The sequence below is a fragment of the Stylophora pistillata genome, chromosome 14 (assembly GCF_964205215.1).
Source record: "Stylophora pistillata chromosome 14, jaStyPist1.2, whole genome shotgun sequence".
In the NCBI taxonomy this organism is placed as follows: Eukaryota; Metazoa; Cnidaria; class Anthozoa; order Scleractinia; family Pocilloporidae; genus Stylophora; species Stylophora pistillata.
This window is the reverse complement of record NC_142532.1, coordinates 2,097,146-2,112,041: the sequence shown is the minus strand read 5'-3', so window position 1 is coordinate 2,112,041 and position 14,896 is coordinate 2,097,146. Positions and strand designations below refer to the sequence as shown.

Genomic DNA, 14,896 nt, shown 5'->3' with positions numbered 1-14,896 from the left:
CTCTTTAATAAAATGAACCGTCACATACTCCGAAGGTTTTTTTGACTAGTTATCGCGTGATGTTGTTCCATGACGTGACAAATAAATAGCGTCACACCTCGAAGCTGAAAAGTTCGACGATTGATTCTATAGAACGACCAAAAGAATAAACAATAATTAGAACGATCTTATTATAATATTAAGACAGGTAAATGCACTGTCCAACGCGCCGAAAAAGAGAGTAGTGTCAAGGTCGTAAATGGCTTTCCTCTGGCATCTGATGGGTTAAAGTAGGGTACGTTGTTCGGACCAACAACTGACCAAAGTGAAACAAATCGTAAGCGATATCTGATTATTTTTAATTCTCATCTGAAGATTGCTTTAAAATGAAGGAATGATCGGAAACAGGTTCTCAACCGAGTGGGGGAGGGGTGGGGATGGATTAATTCTCCCTTAAATAGACCAACACAGGCACAAATATTCGATGTGATGGGTAACTTCTTAATTCAATTGTAAATACAGATCAGTGTAATTCACTAATAAGACTTAAGTTATAACTTTGAAAAATTAAATTAAAACGGAAAAAATTCTATTTCGTGCCCGTGTAAAAATCTGAGATCTTACTTTCACTCCAAAAATTATTCTTTTCTTCTTGAAGAAATATGCAACTTAGCGATAAAATCAACGAAAGAAAAATTGTGCAAAAAAATTAATAAATTTACCCTATACTGTAATAACTTAGTTAACAAACGAGTTCTCTGAAAATTTACATATTAACAAAGCATTATAAATTGAATATTTTTAAAAAGAAATTCCTCTCGCCCTCTAAATAAATTCCCAATTGTCTCTTTTAAGATATAATACAATTCACTTCCAATTTAAAGCACTCGTAAGCATATAAAAGTAAAAATATTTTTTCCATAGCTATAAGCAACTGTTCCAATTTGGACTCTAGTAATTATAACTGTCTGACAGTACAACATACAACACATAAGTTATTTAGGAATAATATATACAAAGAGCAGTTCTCCTATTCAAGTTCTTATTTTACTAACATTAATTCTTTGCAATAAAATTATAGCCAACATGAAGGTAAACAAAACCAAAACTAAAATAATTATCCCCTATATCGGTCGAATACCATGTCCTAGCGTTATAAATGGCTACTAATGAAACTTAAAATGCCTAAGATTAAAAAAAAACTATTCGAACAACCTATAAAATTCTTTATGTTGAAGAATGTGGATTCATATGACCAAAAGTCGCCATGTTGGATGAGATGACGTAACTCATTTGGCGGTCACTCCTAAAGTCACCAGTTCTAAAATGGCGTCACATCGGAGAAATGTCAAGATCTCGAATAACTATGTAGCGGTATTACTCAAGATAGCTGATGTATAGAAAACTGCTTTAAATTAGCTAAGAAAAGGCATTATCATGTAGGAGTAGGAGAAGTTAATTTTCCACGCACGAGATTACTGTGTGGTGGATGTCCTCCCTTGGGATGAGATGGGTGGGTATATCTGCTGAAGATGGGCTGTATTGTCCTTTGCAGATTAGACATTTAGATTTAGGGTAGATTGTATTTGCGTTAATGAGTTAGCTGTACTGCTTAATTGGGTTGTAAGTTGAATCAGTGGAGAAGAGACCTTACGTATAACGACATCTTAGTAATCTTACGTGATGCATCAAAAACCCATCAGCATATCCTTTGACCTGAGGTTGCGCTAAAGTGTAAATATGCGCATACGAACTGGTCTCACTGCCTTTTTGATGAGGGAGAGACGAGTGGGGGTCCCTCCACTGCGTGTTTCAAATGTGTACTAAGTATCTGTGAGAGTTTGTCTCAAAGCGGGACCGAGATCCAAAGCTTATATATAACACATAATAGGTTGTTGAGAATAAGTTGGTGCAGTGTTTACAAAAGCTATCCCAAAGTTGTTCGGCTGTACAATGTGTATGCTTATCTAAAAAGCTCTTGTAAAAAATGTCCAACAGGAAGAGGATCGATAAGCCCAGGCTTATGTTCACGCCTTATCTATGATGTACCCGCCAAGCTATCTACGTGATGATTCCTCCACGTGACACACATGGACCCACTATGCACGTGAAGCCCACGTGCACGTGCGATGGAAGTCACAATTAACAAACACGTCTTGAACTTTGCTATCCTTGTGAGGATCGTACAGAACTTCTGCCGGCTTCCATGATACTCAGCTCCGTTCTGAAGTTAAGAAAACTAAAAGTTACACACATTTTGACCAGACATCTCATGGCCGAAAATATTGAGGTGAACGTGAACGACCAATAGGGATACTAACTTTCGCGACTTTCCACTCACTTACCCTCAGCCACCTACTTCTTTATTCTGGCGAAAGCCTAAGGCTCGAAACGTAGGCTTTACGGTTGTCAATTTACAATAGGACCTTAAGTAACCACGACGGCGACGGCAACGAGGACGTGGAAAAACAAGAGGTCTAATTGGCAGAATAATAGGTCAGCATGTGCATTTTGAAACTTTGTACATTTCTAAGCCGTCCTATGCAAAACAACAACGTGAAATCGCAAAAATTTGCGTCGTCTGTGAGCCGAAACCGCGACGGCAAATATTTTAATTTCCATTTGGAACTCAACGCTACTTTTTTACGTCATACTGAAGTTGAGCTGTGGCGCCGTACGAGACAGTAAGCTCATGCAGATATTTTTGAAATTCTAACTAAGAGTAGAAATTCATTTTTTAATCGAAGTCTTCCTTGGCGTTGCCATCCTCACTGCTTAAGGTCCCTAACATCAAAATAAAACCTACTTCTTAGTTCGAGCTTTGCGCACGAAACAAGTTCGCATTGCGTGTCGGAAGGAAACAAACAAATCACTTTTCCGTTGTAGCATTTTTTATCACCAAATGACAAAATAATTTTAACCGGTAAAGTTACTTTCTACGATTACGATGAAAAACATTTCTGCGCGTTTCCATTCAGAGTCGTCAACACAAAAACCCAAAGTAATTACCACAGCCAATCAGAAAAAAAGGTCAACATCGCAAGGAACCAATGAGGCGCTCAGAGAACACGCCGACTCAAGCGCAGGAAAAACCGGTTGTAATCAGTTTCAGTTTTGCACCACATTAATTGGGGGAATTGGTGCGAGTTTTCTGGACCCATCACAGAGCGAACTAGGAGAAAAAATAAAATTCTGAGACTCAAACTTAGGAAATTGATTCTCAAAACTTTCGAGAATCGAGTTTCGAGTCGAAACTGTCCACTTACTTTTGAGCGACACTGTGCTTTTCACTCAATTGAATACCGCTGTAGGGAGGCCCGAAATCTCGAATCAAAGGGGTTTTGGTCTTGTGGCCTTATCATGGGCACGGTATTCTCATTTCATCTCATGAACTACAGTCTAAGAATTATAAGCAAATGTATATCTCAATGACATCGTGTATAAAACGCTGTTCTTACTTGAGTACTTTGGGAAGAGGTGTTTGATCCAGTTTGTACTGAATAACAGCTAGTTTACATAATGTCCGAAGTGACGGCTCTGTGGAGTGAAGGACATATACTCATTATGGTCTGTGGCGCCATTTATTAACGATGCTACCCAGTGCAGCGATATTATGAAAAAACGTCAATCGCAATTTGGATATTTTTGTTCCACAAGTGAGCATGATGCACCAAATTCTGAGTTGGGAACTTGCAAATAAAGGATTGCCCTCCTTCTTTGAGATAAAAAGACCAGTTTACTCATTTGCTTTTTAAACAAGAGCTCAGAATTACCCTTCTTGTGTTCTCAGTATCACCCTCCCTGTGCGCTAAAAAACCAAGGTTGCGCTTCCTTTGCACTCAAGATGAACATCTATACCTGTGCTTTCTCGAGATTTCCTTCCTTGTGCACTCTGCATTACCCTCAGGATCACGCTTAGGTTACCATCCCTTTCCATTCCAGATTACCTTCCGTGCCGACTCTAGATTAACGCCCCTGTGTAATTTGGAGTTTCTCCCCTGTGCACTCCTGATTGCTTTCCCCTTCATTGCAAAGGTGAAGATATAGATTAATCTATAGTGTACACTTACCAAGATCTAAGATGTACAGATCAGAATGATCCTGAAGGTGATATTCATCGTCAGCTGGTTCTCCTGCGGCAGGGCTACAAATAAAGAAAAAGAAAACACAACACTAAGAGGTTTGTGTGAATTCGACCACTGCTACTACAGTACTTTGAAATATGTAGTTGATCCATATGTAAACATCTTGGTTCAGTTCACTTTTACTTCATTAGGGACATTAAGCAGTCAGGACGGCAACGCCACAAAAGACGTCGATTAAAAAATGATTTTCTACTTTTAGTTAGTATTTCCAGAATGGCTGCATGTGTTTACCGTCTCATAAGGCGCCAGACCTCAAACTCAACATAACGCATAAAAGCAGCATTGAGTTCCAAATGTATATTAAAATAATTTGCCGCCGCGGTTTCGCTTCGCAGACGACGCAGATTTTGGTGATTTCACGTTGTTGTTTTGCAAAGGACGGACTAAGAAATGTACAAAGTTTTAAAACGCACGTGCTGGGCTATTGTTCTGCCAATTAGATCTATTGTTTTTCCACGTTCTCGTTGCCGTAGCCGTCGTGGTTTGCTTAAAGTCCCTATTAACAGCAGGCCTACTTATGCAAATACCTTGTTCCGCCAAAGATCATCAATCTGGTTCCTATCAAACAACAGCAGTGCCTCCTTCGTGGACACGGCCCATGTCCTGAAATGTCCAGTTTTGTCCAAACATTGGTATCTAAAAGGAGTGTAAACTGGCTTTCATTGAGTAGCAAAATTAAGCTGTGGCCATTAAGTTGCAACTCTTAAGAAAATCAACTACTCTCTGGATATTCTCAGTCTGTGTACAGTTGTAGTAACACAACCTGGTCAGTGTAGTGCTAAGATGACTCACAAAAAGCATTCCTACAACACCAGAAAACAGAGGGACTTTAGAAAAATTTTTATACCTGTGTCTAAACTAAACACCTCTCCATAATGTTTCCTCTGAATCCCATTGTAACCACCAAAAACATAAATGTGTTTTCCGTACGCAACTGTGAAAAAATTACCAGTAAAAAGTTAATTAAGTGGAAAGCTTGTTACCTAAAAACTGTACCAGAACTTGTAGCTTGCACCTTAACTTCTTCAGAGCTCTCTTCAAATCTTGATGAGCACACACTGACACATGAACCTATTGCCTAGTGACAATTTCAACCCTGCAGGTTTAATGTCGTAGAAAGATAAATCCTCTCTGCTATGCCTCAAGGTGGACACACGCCACATCAGAGTGCACAAAGGGAATGTAAAGCTTATATGCATACTCATACAATTGAATTTGACTACCAAATCAACTAACTCTGACACAATGTTCATTTGCAAACAGTGACTAACCTGCAGAGTGACTCCGCCTTCCGATGGGTATGTTTCCTGATTTGTTTAATTTAAACCAGCAATTCTTAACTGCAAAATTAAGGTGTCAAGTTTCAGGTGGAATCGACATCAGAGGTATGATAAACATTGCAAGAGGCAGTTTATTTGTAAACGCAGTATTCTCATAATTAAACAATTTAATATGCAACTATGGAACTGTGATTATCATAAATTCTCATGCAATACAAACCTGTATCAAACACTCTAACTGAACTGGAGTAAACTTCCTGCCCAGAATGGTACTGCCCAAGTCTATCTCCTACAAGTAAACAACAAACCAAAATAATTTTTCATTTAGTTCCGACCCATTACTCAGAACAGTTTTTGATTGAGTAGCAAGAGTAATCCACGACTGCATTGGTTTTGCTTTACTTCACTCTGTGATTGGTCCAGAAAACTGGCACGCACCATCTCAACCAATCACACAAAAATAATTACAACCAATCCAAACTTGTTCTCTCAAACTTTCCACACTTTAAGCAGGCTCCCAGGTTTTTACTTTGAGTTCTCATTTGTTAATGGTGTTGTTTCCCTGGCTTTACTTTTGTTCTGATTAGTAATTTTGATTACTTTGCTGTTGTTTTTTGACACACACCGAGTGAAAAATACTCTACTCTCTGGAGTTATCACAATGCAATTTCTCCAAATGACTTGGCTGTCCAATATACAAAGTGACAACAAACTTTAAAATTCAAGCTAAACCCCACTTTGTCTTTGGGTAGAGAAACAAAGTAGGATTACGTATGATGCACAATCCTTCGCAGTAGATAGCGCTATTTATGCAATAGCAAAAATCAGACCTAAAAAAAATCAGGCCTGTATGGGATTCGAACCACTGACCTCTGCGATACTAGTGCAGCGCTCTACCAATTGAGCTAACAAGCCAACTGGGAGCAGGCCATTAAGTTGATTCGTAATAGATCCGTGATGATAAATCAGATACAATGATATGAAGTTCATATATTTTGAACTGCAGTTCAAAATATATGAACTTCATATATTCATTGTATCCAAAGTAGGGTTAATTAGCTTGAGTCTCAAGTTTGTTGTCACACTGTATACTGGACTTAAAATTATCACAGAGCACATCCTCCTTGAGAAGAATTTTGAAAATTACAGGGTAACTGACGAGGGCTTTGGAAAAGATCACAACAGGTAACCATTCAAATACATGTCAGTTAGAGGAAGTGGAGATAAATTCATCATTCCATGAGTAGATAAAACAGTCTGACAGTGTTATAATTAAATAGCCACGCAAACAGAAAAAAAATAAAAGCACCAAAAAAACCACATGACTTAACATGTCCTTCCGTCTCATTGCAAGAAAATATTTGATCTTCCTGCCAACATTTGTCAGTAAACAATCTCACCTCTGCCCCCAAAGATATACATGTTTGTACCAACAGCTGTTGCTGAGTGGAAGTCTCTCCACTTGGCTGGTTTACCCTACAATAAGTAACACAAACATCTCAAGAATTCCACAATGGTTTGACAAATATATCTTATTAACCAAGCGCGAGGGCCGTACTGAGAGAATATTGGCCTGAGGTCTTGACAGTACGGACCGAGCTGCGCTCGGTCCGTACAAAAAAGACCGAGGGCCTATATTCTTCCAGTACGGTCCCGAGCAAGCTTGGTTAATAAGAGATTTATTATACGACTGAAGTTCAAAGGGACACAAGTACGGTATCATTCGGGACCATTCGGGACAGTGCCCGGTCCAATACTTAGAGAATATTGGACCGGCAATAGAGCATTTTGATCGGTTGATTTTAGTTATTGGCCCTCTGACTGCCCGAGTTGTGTAATAAATATAGTTATTACTTTGTTTAAGGTTATTGTCAGTGATGACATGGAAATTCTTAGGAGTTGCTGCTGTGGTTGGCAAAGGAGAAACATCAAAAGCAGAATTTTCAGGGCAAAGTTATTGTAGAGTGGCAGAGAATTTTGAAGAGAATTTTGCAGTGGCATTTTGAATTTTGCAGAGAATTTTGCAGTGGCATTTTGAATTTTGCAGTGAATTTTGCCGTGGCATTTTGAATTTTGCAGAGAATTTTACAGAGAATTTTGCAGAGAATTTTGCAGAGAATTTTGCGGTGGCATTTTGAATTTTGCAGAGAATTTTGCAGTGGCATTTTGAATTTTGCAGAGAATTTAGCAGAGAATTTTGCAGTGGCATTTTGAATTTTGCAAAGAATTTTTGCAGAGAATTTTGCAGTGGCATTTTGAATTTTGCAGAGAATTTAGCAGAGAATTTTGCAGTGAGTTTTGCAGAGAATTTTGAGGGTTAACATAAGCTACATTCACACCCCACCCCCCCCCCCTTAACACCCCTTGGACAACTGGGAGTGACTGAAATCTAATTTCTTCTTATGATATCACCTCTAAATGGCACATAAAGGTTGTGAGAATATAGCAAATAATCACCAACTGAAGACGCCCTTGATTATTACACAAATTCGTTTTGTTTGCACTCACTGTTATAGCACTTTTGACAGGTTCCAAACAATGTGGATTATTTTCCAATAAGCAGTATTCATGGTATGAGTAGGAAATGTATAGGAAACAGTATGGAGAATCTACATACTGATCAAGTGTAAAGGTTTAAAAAGTTACCGTTACTCTTGGTTGGTGCCATGTTAGTGTTTGTGTATCCAGATATTCCACTGAATTCGAAAAACACTCTCCCTATAAATTATTTGGAACACAAAGGAGGACACTTAAAAATACAGACATGTTTGAAGTTGTGAATTTTGATGAAAAGTATAACAAAATCCTCAAACATGATTGGCTACCAGTGGCCTACTTCAAGCACTAATAGGACAGTGCATACATCATACTTGTACAAAATGTATAGCAGATAGTGAGGAGAATTGATTTGTAAATCTTAGGAAAAAAGGTTTATCTCCCTCCACCCTTTAACTCCCCCGATCTGGTTGTCAATTCTCCCCTTTAGCTGCCTTGCATTTCCTTACAAATTAGCTACGAGAATTTGATGTTAGATCAAGATAACAGCTCCTCACAGCTTGATAAGTTTGAGTATTCTTATTACCTCTTTGTGAAATAATGTCTAGGTATTTAAATGAGAAGTTGCATGTTAATCACTTCTGGGAGTGAAAGGCTTAAATTACAATCAAGAATTTGTTAGTTTCACCTCTTCTTCGTATCCACCAAAGATATAAATCCTAGATTCAATAACACAAGCTGAGTGGCCATCCCGAGCAGCTGGAGGCTTTCCATTTACTTTAGGTTTGGACCATGTTAAGCTCCCTGGAAAAAAAACAAAAGAAGAAAAAATTATATGAATCACTAGATAGCTATCTGTTCTCTGCTATCTCGGCATTGTTTATAAAATATTAAAACAGTATTGCTAAAAATTCATGGCACAGAATACAAGAATACCTGTCAAGTTGTAAGATAAGTAAGACACTTGTCAATGAATGAATTGGAAATGTAGCGTTCCCCTTTTCAGGTTGTAGCCAGTAAAAAATTTACCATGTATAGCACCTCTTATTACTGCCTTAAAACTGCTTGAAATTCTTGAACATTCAACAGATAAAAGGATTGCTTTACTGGTTTGAAAAGTAATTTTTAACCGGTTGTGCTTAAAAAAAAGGGAGAACAATGAAATGATGCTGGTTACTAAACATTAGCAGGAATAAGACCACAGAGCATCTTGTTTAAACTGTTAAATAAACAACGGCTCCCCTGCTTTCCTGCATTCTGATCGGCTGTACTTTCCACAGTTAAATATTAAATATCTTTGCACTCCTCACAGTGGTATAGAATCTGTAACATTTACGTACACGAATTACCATATAACTCAGCTCACCTGTGTCAAAGCAGTAGAGTATGTTACAGGCTCCATGTGTGTCATTTCTTCCTCCAAATATGTACACCAGATCACTTATGGCTGATGCACTGTGACCATATCTCATGTATGGAACACATCCTTTAAATTCACAAGATGCTGGAGGAAGCTTCATCCATCGGCATGGAACTGCAAGGAACACGACCAGTCTATTAGGGCTTTTGCACTCAAGAATGATCAATATTTAAGTTCTCTATAGACAGGATTCGACACTAACTTTTCAACTTACTAGATGTTAGTAAGTTGAAAAGATGTTAGATGTTACAACTTACTGTACAATTTCAATTTGTTTACTAGCCAAACTGGCTGGTGGAAATCAAAACCCACAAGCTAAAACTGAACTTTTACTAGTCTGTAGCTAGTTGGCTACCATTATTGTCCAGCCCTGTATACAATTTCAATACACTCTAGAACTGGGAGGTGTGTGAGTTGAGAAATTTTACAATAGTAAATAATTTTACATTTTACAGTTGTGTGCTTGGTTGCCGAGTATGGCAGGCCGTTTGTAGCAATATTCAATAATTCTTTCATTCAACCATTCAACTGCAATTCAACCGTTCAATTCAACACCCCCATTGAACCATTCAAGAATCTATTCAACTGTTCAACCCCGATTCAACTATTCAACCCCATTAAATTATTTAATCCCAATTCAATAATTCAATCGTGCATTCAATCATTCAATCCTGCAATCAACCATTCAACTGGTGGACTGGGGAAAATGGCACGAAAGACAGCCGAGCTGGAGCCTGAAACCTATGTTATCATAGAAAGGAAGATGGCGGCAGAAGCACAGCAATTTGAGCTAACAGAAATACCTAGTTTTTTAAACCACATCCTAAACATGACAACTCAGTTATGTAAGATTCCTTTCGAGGTGGAACCATTGGAAAAGCATGCCATAACACTTGACAAAACAATCTCCATGTCAAGAAAGCTGGAAGATTGTTTCCACTTTGAAGATAACAGGAAAACACAGTTGCAAAAAAATTACGTCCCCTTTTGATGATATTTTACAAGGCTGGAACCATTTATTGTCTGTAGCTTCCATTACCCCAACAACTGTCGCTAACTTGGGCTCAAACAGACAAGCAAATATTTCTTCACCTGGGTGGACAACGTATCTTCTGAAACACTTGAGGAACTTCTGCAAGGAACTTTGGGAAACCACAGGCAACTCATCTTAGTGTGTATCGCTAACCAACAAAATTTTTTGGTCTTTTTAATTAATTCAATTTTGATTTAATTCTTTTATTGAACCTGTTTGAAGAAATACGTCATAATGCTATAAATGTCAATCGAAGGAATATTTACTGCGTACAATATTTCCAAGTTAACATAACAGATGTTTAAAAATGTCTTTTGTGTCATTGTGCCAGGTTACTCAGTCCTACAACCATTGGGTCTGAATGCGGGATTAAATGGTTGAATGCGGGATTGAATAGTTGAATTGGGGTTGAATAGTTGAATTGGTGTTGAATAAATGAATAGATTCTTAAATGGTTGAATGAGGGTGTTGAATGGTTGAATTGGGGTTGAATAGTTGAATTGGTGTTGAATAGTTGAATTGGTGTTGAATAGTTGAATAGATTCTTAAATAGTTGAATGGGGGTGTTGAATGGTTGAATTGGGGTTGAATTGAACGGTTGAATTGCAGTTGAATAGTTGAATGAAAGAATTATTGAATATTGCTACAAACGGCCTGTCATGGCCGAGCCTTTGAACAGGAGTGAGGCTGGGGTTGACCTTGTTATGATACAAACCCTGCTGCCTATCAAACGCAAATCACTTTGTTGTCATGCTAACTAGATCCAGGTCTCTATCCCGACAAGGTCACCTTCAGCCTCACTCTAAATCAAAGGCTTGGCAACTAAGCACACAACTGTAAAATGGCCTATTAAGGGATAATTTGGTTTAACACTGAATTTTTAGGATTAGCTAATAAAGAAATGCATCTATAAAAATTGGGAAAATCGGGAGGTTTAAGCTTTACATACATATTAAAAGAATGTGGTGTTGGAGTGGTAACTAAAAATTAAATTGTAATGAGAGGCTTAACATGTAGCTTAAAAATTCCACTCATCCTTGGTGTAAAAACCTGTAAAGCTCACGAGTGACATAAAACAAAGACAACAAAACATTATAAACAATAGCGTACAGCAAAACAATACCTCGTGAAACAAAGAAAACCTCGTCAGGTTTTTACACCGAGGACGACCCAAAAATTCATTTTAATCCGTCAAACTCACAGGGAGCAGTTACAGGTTGAAAATGTGACACTGAGATGCCCTAATGCATAAATTACTGAGCTGTATATAAACAGCAAACGCATGCACATGCACATGACCATATAACAATCACAGCCCACTGATGATTTAACAATAATACTGGCCTGCATAGTTCTGACAGTATTTCATCACAACAATATTGTGCCCTCTCGCAAAATTCACTGAATTAAATTGAATTCAGCAAAGACAACCATAAGGTAGTTCTACATCCAATGTTTCATAATAGAAATTGGGTGGTTAGATATACAAAAGTAGGACAACTGATGGATGCTAAGTAAAAAATCCACAGGCTTTGACAAACCCTGCAAACAAACTAACCCTTTCATTTCCGAGATCTCGTTAATTCTCCTTACTGTCTGTTATACAAATCCTATAATGTTAGTTTGGAGAATTTGGTATTGGGTCAACCAATAATCTCATCACTTGTCTGCTTAATATTGTAAGGAGAAATTATGTCATGGTCACTTGTGGGAGTGAAAGGGTTATCCTTGAAGCAATGTTAAATCAAGCCTTGAGGCTTGCTTATCCCAACAGGCCCTTCATGTTGTTCTGTTTTCATTCAAAATGGGGTTTTCCAAAGTTTTGAAAAATACATGTACATAAGAGAAATATCACCTACAAGTAAAGAAACAAAATGGACTTATGCCAGAACCACTTCTCTACTCTTAAATTTTGATTTCAAAATATGCTTTCAGGCCTGTAAAGCTACCAAGACTTTTGAGAAATGGCCCCAGGCTATAGAGGTAACAAGTAAGTACTAGTCGGAAGGAGAAAGATCTAAAAACGCCCAAAATTATACACAATAATTTATTTTCATTGTAGCTGTGAAGTTTGTAATCAAAATCAAATCACTCACAATTAACTTACAGTTTGTACTTACATTAAAGAAGAGCTTTCTTTTGAAAAAATTATTATGTAATTATAGTATTGGTCCTTGATGCTTCATGAAGGGACCGAAAGCTAATGCTGTTGCAAATTCGAAACGATAAAATATTTAACGTCCCTAAATAGTGTAGTTACTGTACGATCTTCAGATGTAGAGAGCTTGTTTTCTGCGCTTGATTATGGTTAGCAGTAAATTTCTACCTCTTCTATCCTTTGCACGTTCATTCCAACGAAGAAAGACATTATTTTTAGCACAAGAATAACAACATTCAAGCCACAAACTTGTGGCCATATTATTAATTCATTGCGAATGCTGTAAATTAGAATGCGCACGTAAACAACTTCGGTCTACCGTCGAACTCGAGTGTTTTTTTTTTAAAGGTTTTAAGTTTAAGAACACCACTTACCGTTGAATCAATGCAACGATTTAATATGCGACATTGATACACGAATTCACCTAAGCAGCAAAACGAAAACTGCGAGATATTGGCTACGCAGAAAGATTGGTAACAATGCATTTCCGGTAGGTTTTTAAAAAAACATACTTGCTTCTGACAAGTTTTTAATTTGTCTCTTCGGGAAAAGCACGCACGTTCGAATCCTAATTTTTTTGCGCGCTGAACTCCACAATTAACAAAAGCCGTGAATTTTTAACCTCAAATTCAACAAACTTACCTGTATCGAAAACATGAACATCTATATTGACAATTTGGTTGTATTCTTCGCCTGTACAATAACCACCAAAACTAAATATAAAGCGATTTCGAATGGCGACTGCTGCATGATTCACTCGCCGCGGGCCTCCTTCGACCTCCTGAGTCCATCTTATAGCCATGGTTGAACTAAACTACTCGTCGACCTCCTTCTAAGAATTCTTAAAACGAAATAAGCTGGAATCGCTTCAGACTAAAAGCAAAGTACAATTGTTTGTTGCCAGCAAATGGGCCTTGCAGAAAATTTTGTCATTTCAGAATATTAGATGATATGCTGGTCAGCGGAAAAACTAGTGTGGAAAGATCTGCTGTGTAGAACGCTAACATAGTGTCTACATCCTGAATAGCTGGAATCAACGGTGTACATAAACATGTACGTGTAACAGGAAATTTCTCGCCACCCAGGACGTTAAAATACCGACATTCTATAATAATTTAATAACTAACAATAATAATTCCATAACTAACAACCAGAGCCATAATTATGGCTCTTGCTAACAATAATAATTTAATAACTAACAATAATAATTTAATATTTATATTGCGAAAATTAACATGTGGATATGATCAAATGCGCATCACAACACTGTTCGGGGGACTTTGGCCGGACTGCATCAGCAGTTTACGAACAATCGGAGGAAACTTATTTGAAGATGCCCCCTCCCCCCCAATTCCCAGTAAACAGGCCAGACCACATCACAGTAATCTCGTGAGTGGGTTCTTTAACGTCCCCTGCCTAACCAAATTAACTGGTTAATAGATGCAGGAGACGGGACCTACGGTTTATTCGTCCTTGTCCGAGAAGACAAGAATGTCTATTCATTTTTTATTAAAGAAAGAAAAGTAGCGCATTATCCTCAGTTATTTTAAGACCTTGAGTGCTGGTCTGGCCGGGGCTCGAACCATCGACCTCGACCTCGACCTCCCGCACAACAGTCCAGCGCTCTAACCAATTGCGCTAACCGGGAGGCGGTTGTGCGACGCGGGTTTTGCACCATACGAAATGATGACTGGAGCTCTTAAGAAAGGTGAACTGAATTGTCATTTTCTCGTAGGAAGCAAACCAATTAATTATAGTGCGGCTGTTTTCTTTTTCTTCAACTTGTCTAGACCCCTTTTAGGAACACTTATTTGAATCGTAACTAAGTCACTCACTTGTAAATAGCATCACAATTTTTTTTATCCAAATATGCGTTGTTTAGTAATATTTTGATAGAATCCAAATTCTTTATTTATTATGTTTTGGGGAGTCTCTTCGTTTTTTCTTCTGGAAATCTAAGGTGGGAAACTGAGGCCCCTTTTGCCTGCTAAGGTGGCAATTAAGGAGCTTTCGTTTAAAATGAGGCGGTCTATGCACCTTTCTTGAGTGTGTCATCCCACAAACGCTAGCGATCCGAAATCCTCATTTCAAATCAGCCGACCATTTACCAAACCTGTTGAATATTTTAAACGACCGAAGATGTTCCGAAACAAACAAAGGCCAAGAACGAAAAATATCGAGTAAAACTCGGCAAATTTCGTCATGGGCTAAGAGGTCATTCGTGTTCTATTGTTACACTCACTCGGCAGGACAACATTATGGCTTCGCGAATTCGCCTCCATAGGATGCAGTAACCTTAAAAATGGTTACTTCGCTAGGCAACAGTATTACACTAAAAGAATGTCAACAGAGCTCAGTGGCTTGGAACAGTACACGGCCAATTCG

At 38.1% G+C, this 14,896-nt stretch overlaps 1 protein-coding gene across 2 annotated transcripts; it reads right to left on the bottom strand.

The window, feature by feature from the left end:
* Nucleotides 1–459: 459 nt before the first annotated feature.
* LOC111335844 (kelch domain-containing protein 3) lies at nucleotides 460–13,462 on the bottom strand. 2 transcript variants are annotated; one of them, XM_088745703.1, is made up of 12 exons: nucleotides 13,154–13,462; nucleotides 9,267–9,434; nucleotides 8,589–8,704; nucleotides 8,051–8,122; nucleotides 6,805–6,880; nucleotides 5,625–5,693; nucleotides 5,396–5,464; nucleotides 4,972–5,058; nucleotides 4,652–4,760; nucleotides 4,050–4,123; nucleotides 3,438–3,516; nucleotides 460–2,203 (listed from the first exon to the last, which is right to left on the bottom strand). In XM_088745703.1, the coding sequence occupies exons 1-12, from the start codon at nucleotides 13,311–13,313 to the stop codon at nucleotides 2,146–2,148; spliced, it is 1,137 nt and encodes a 378-aa protein (XP_088601829.1). In that variant the 5' UTR covers nucleotides 13,314–13,462; the 3' UTR covers nucleotides 460–2,145. The 2 variants fall into 2 exon arrangements, with proteins under 2 accessions (XP_088601829.1, XP_088601830.1); XM_088745704.1 differs by lacking the exon at nucleotides 13,154–13,462 and adding an exon at nucleotides 12,886–12,998.
* Between the last annotated feature and the right edge of the window lie 1,434 nt (nucleotides 13,463–14,896).

Coding starts and splice junctions, on each gene's coding strand:
- LOC111335844 (XM_088745703.1), bottom strand. CDS start 13,313: ATGGCTATAAGATGGACTCAGGAGGTCGAAGGAGGCCCGCGGCGAGTG. Junction 4,124..4,651: donor ATGATCTTTGGCGGAACAAG/GTATTTGCATAA, acceptor CTTTATTTGTAG/CCCTGCCGCAGGAGAACCAG. Junction 2,204..3,437: donor CCTCTTCCCAAAGTACTCAA/GTAAGAACAGCG, acceptor TCTTAACTTCAG/AACGGAGCTGAGTATCATGG.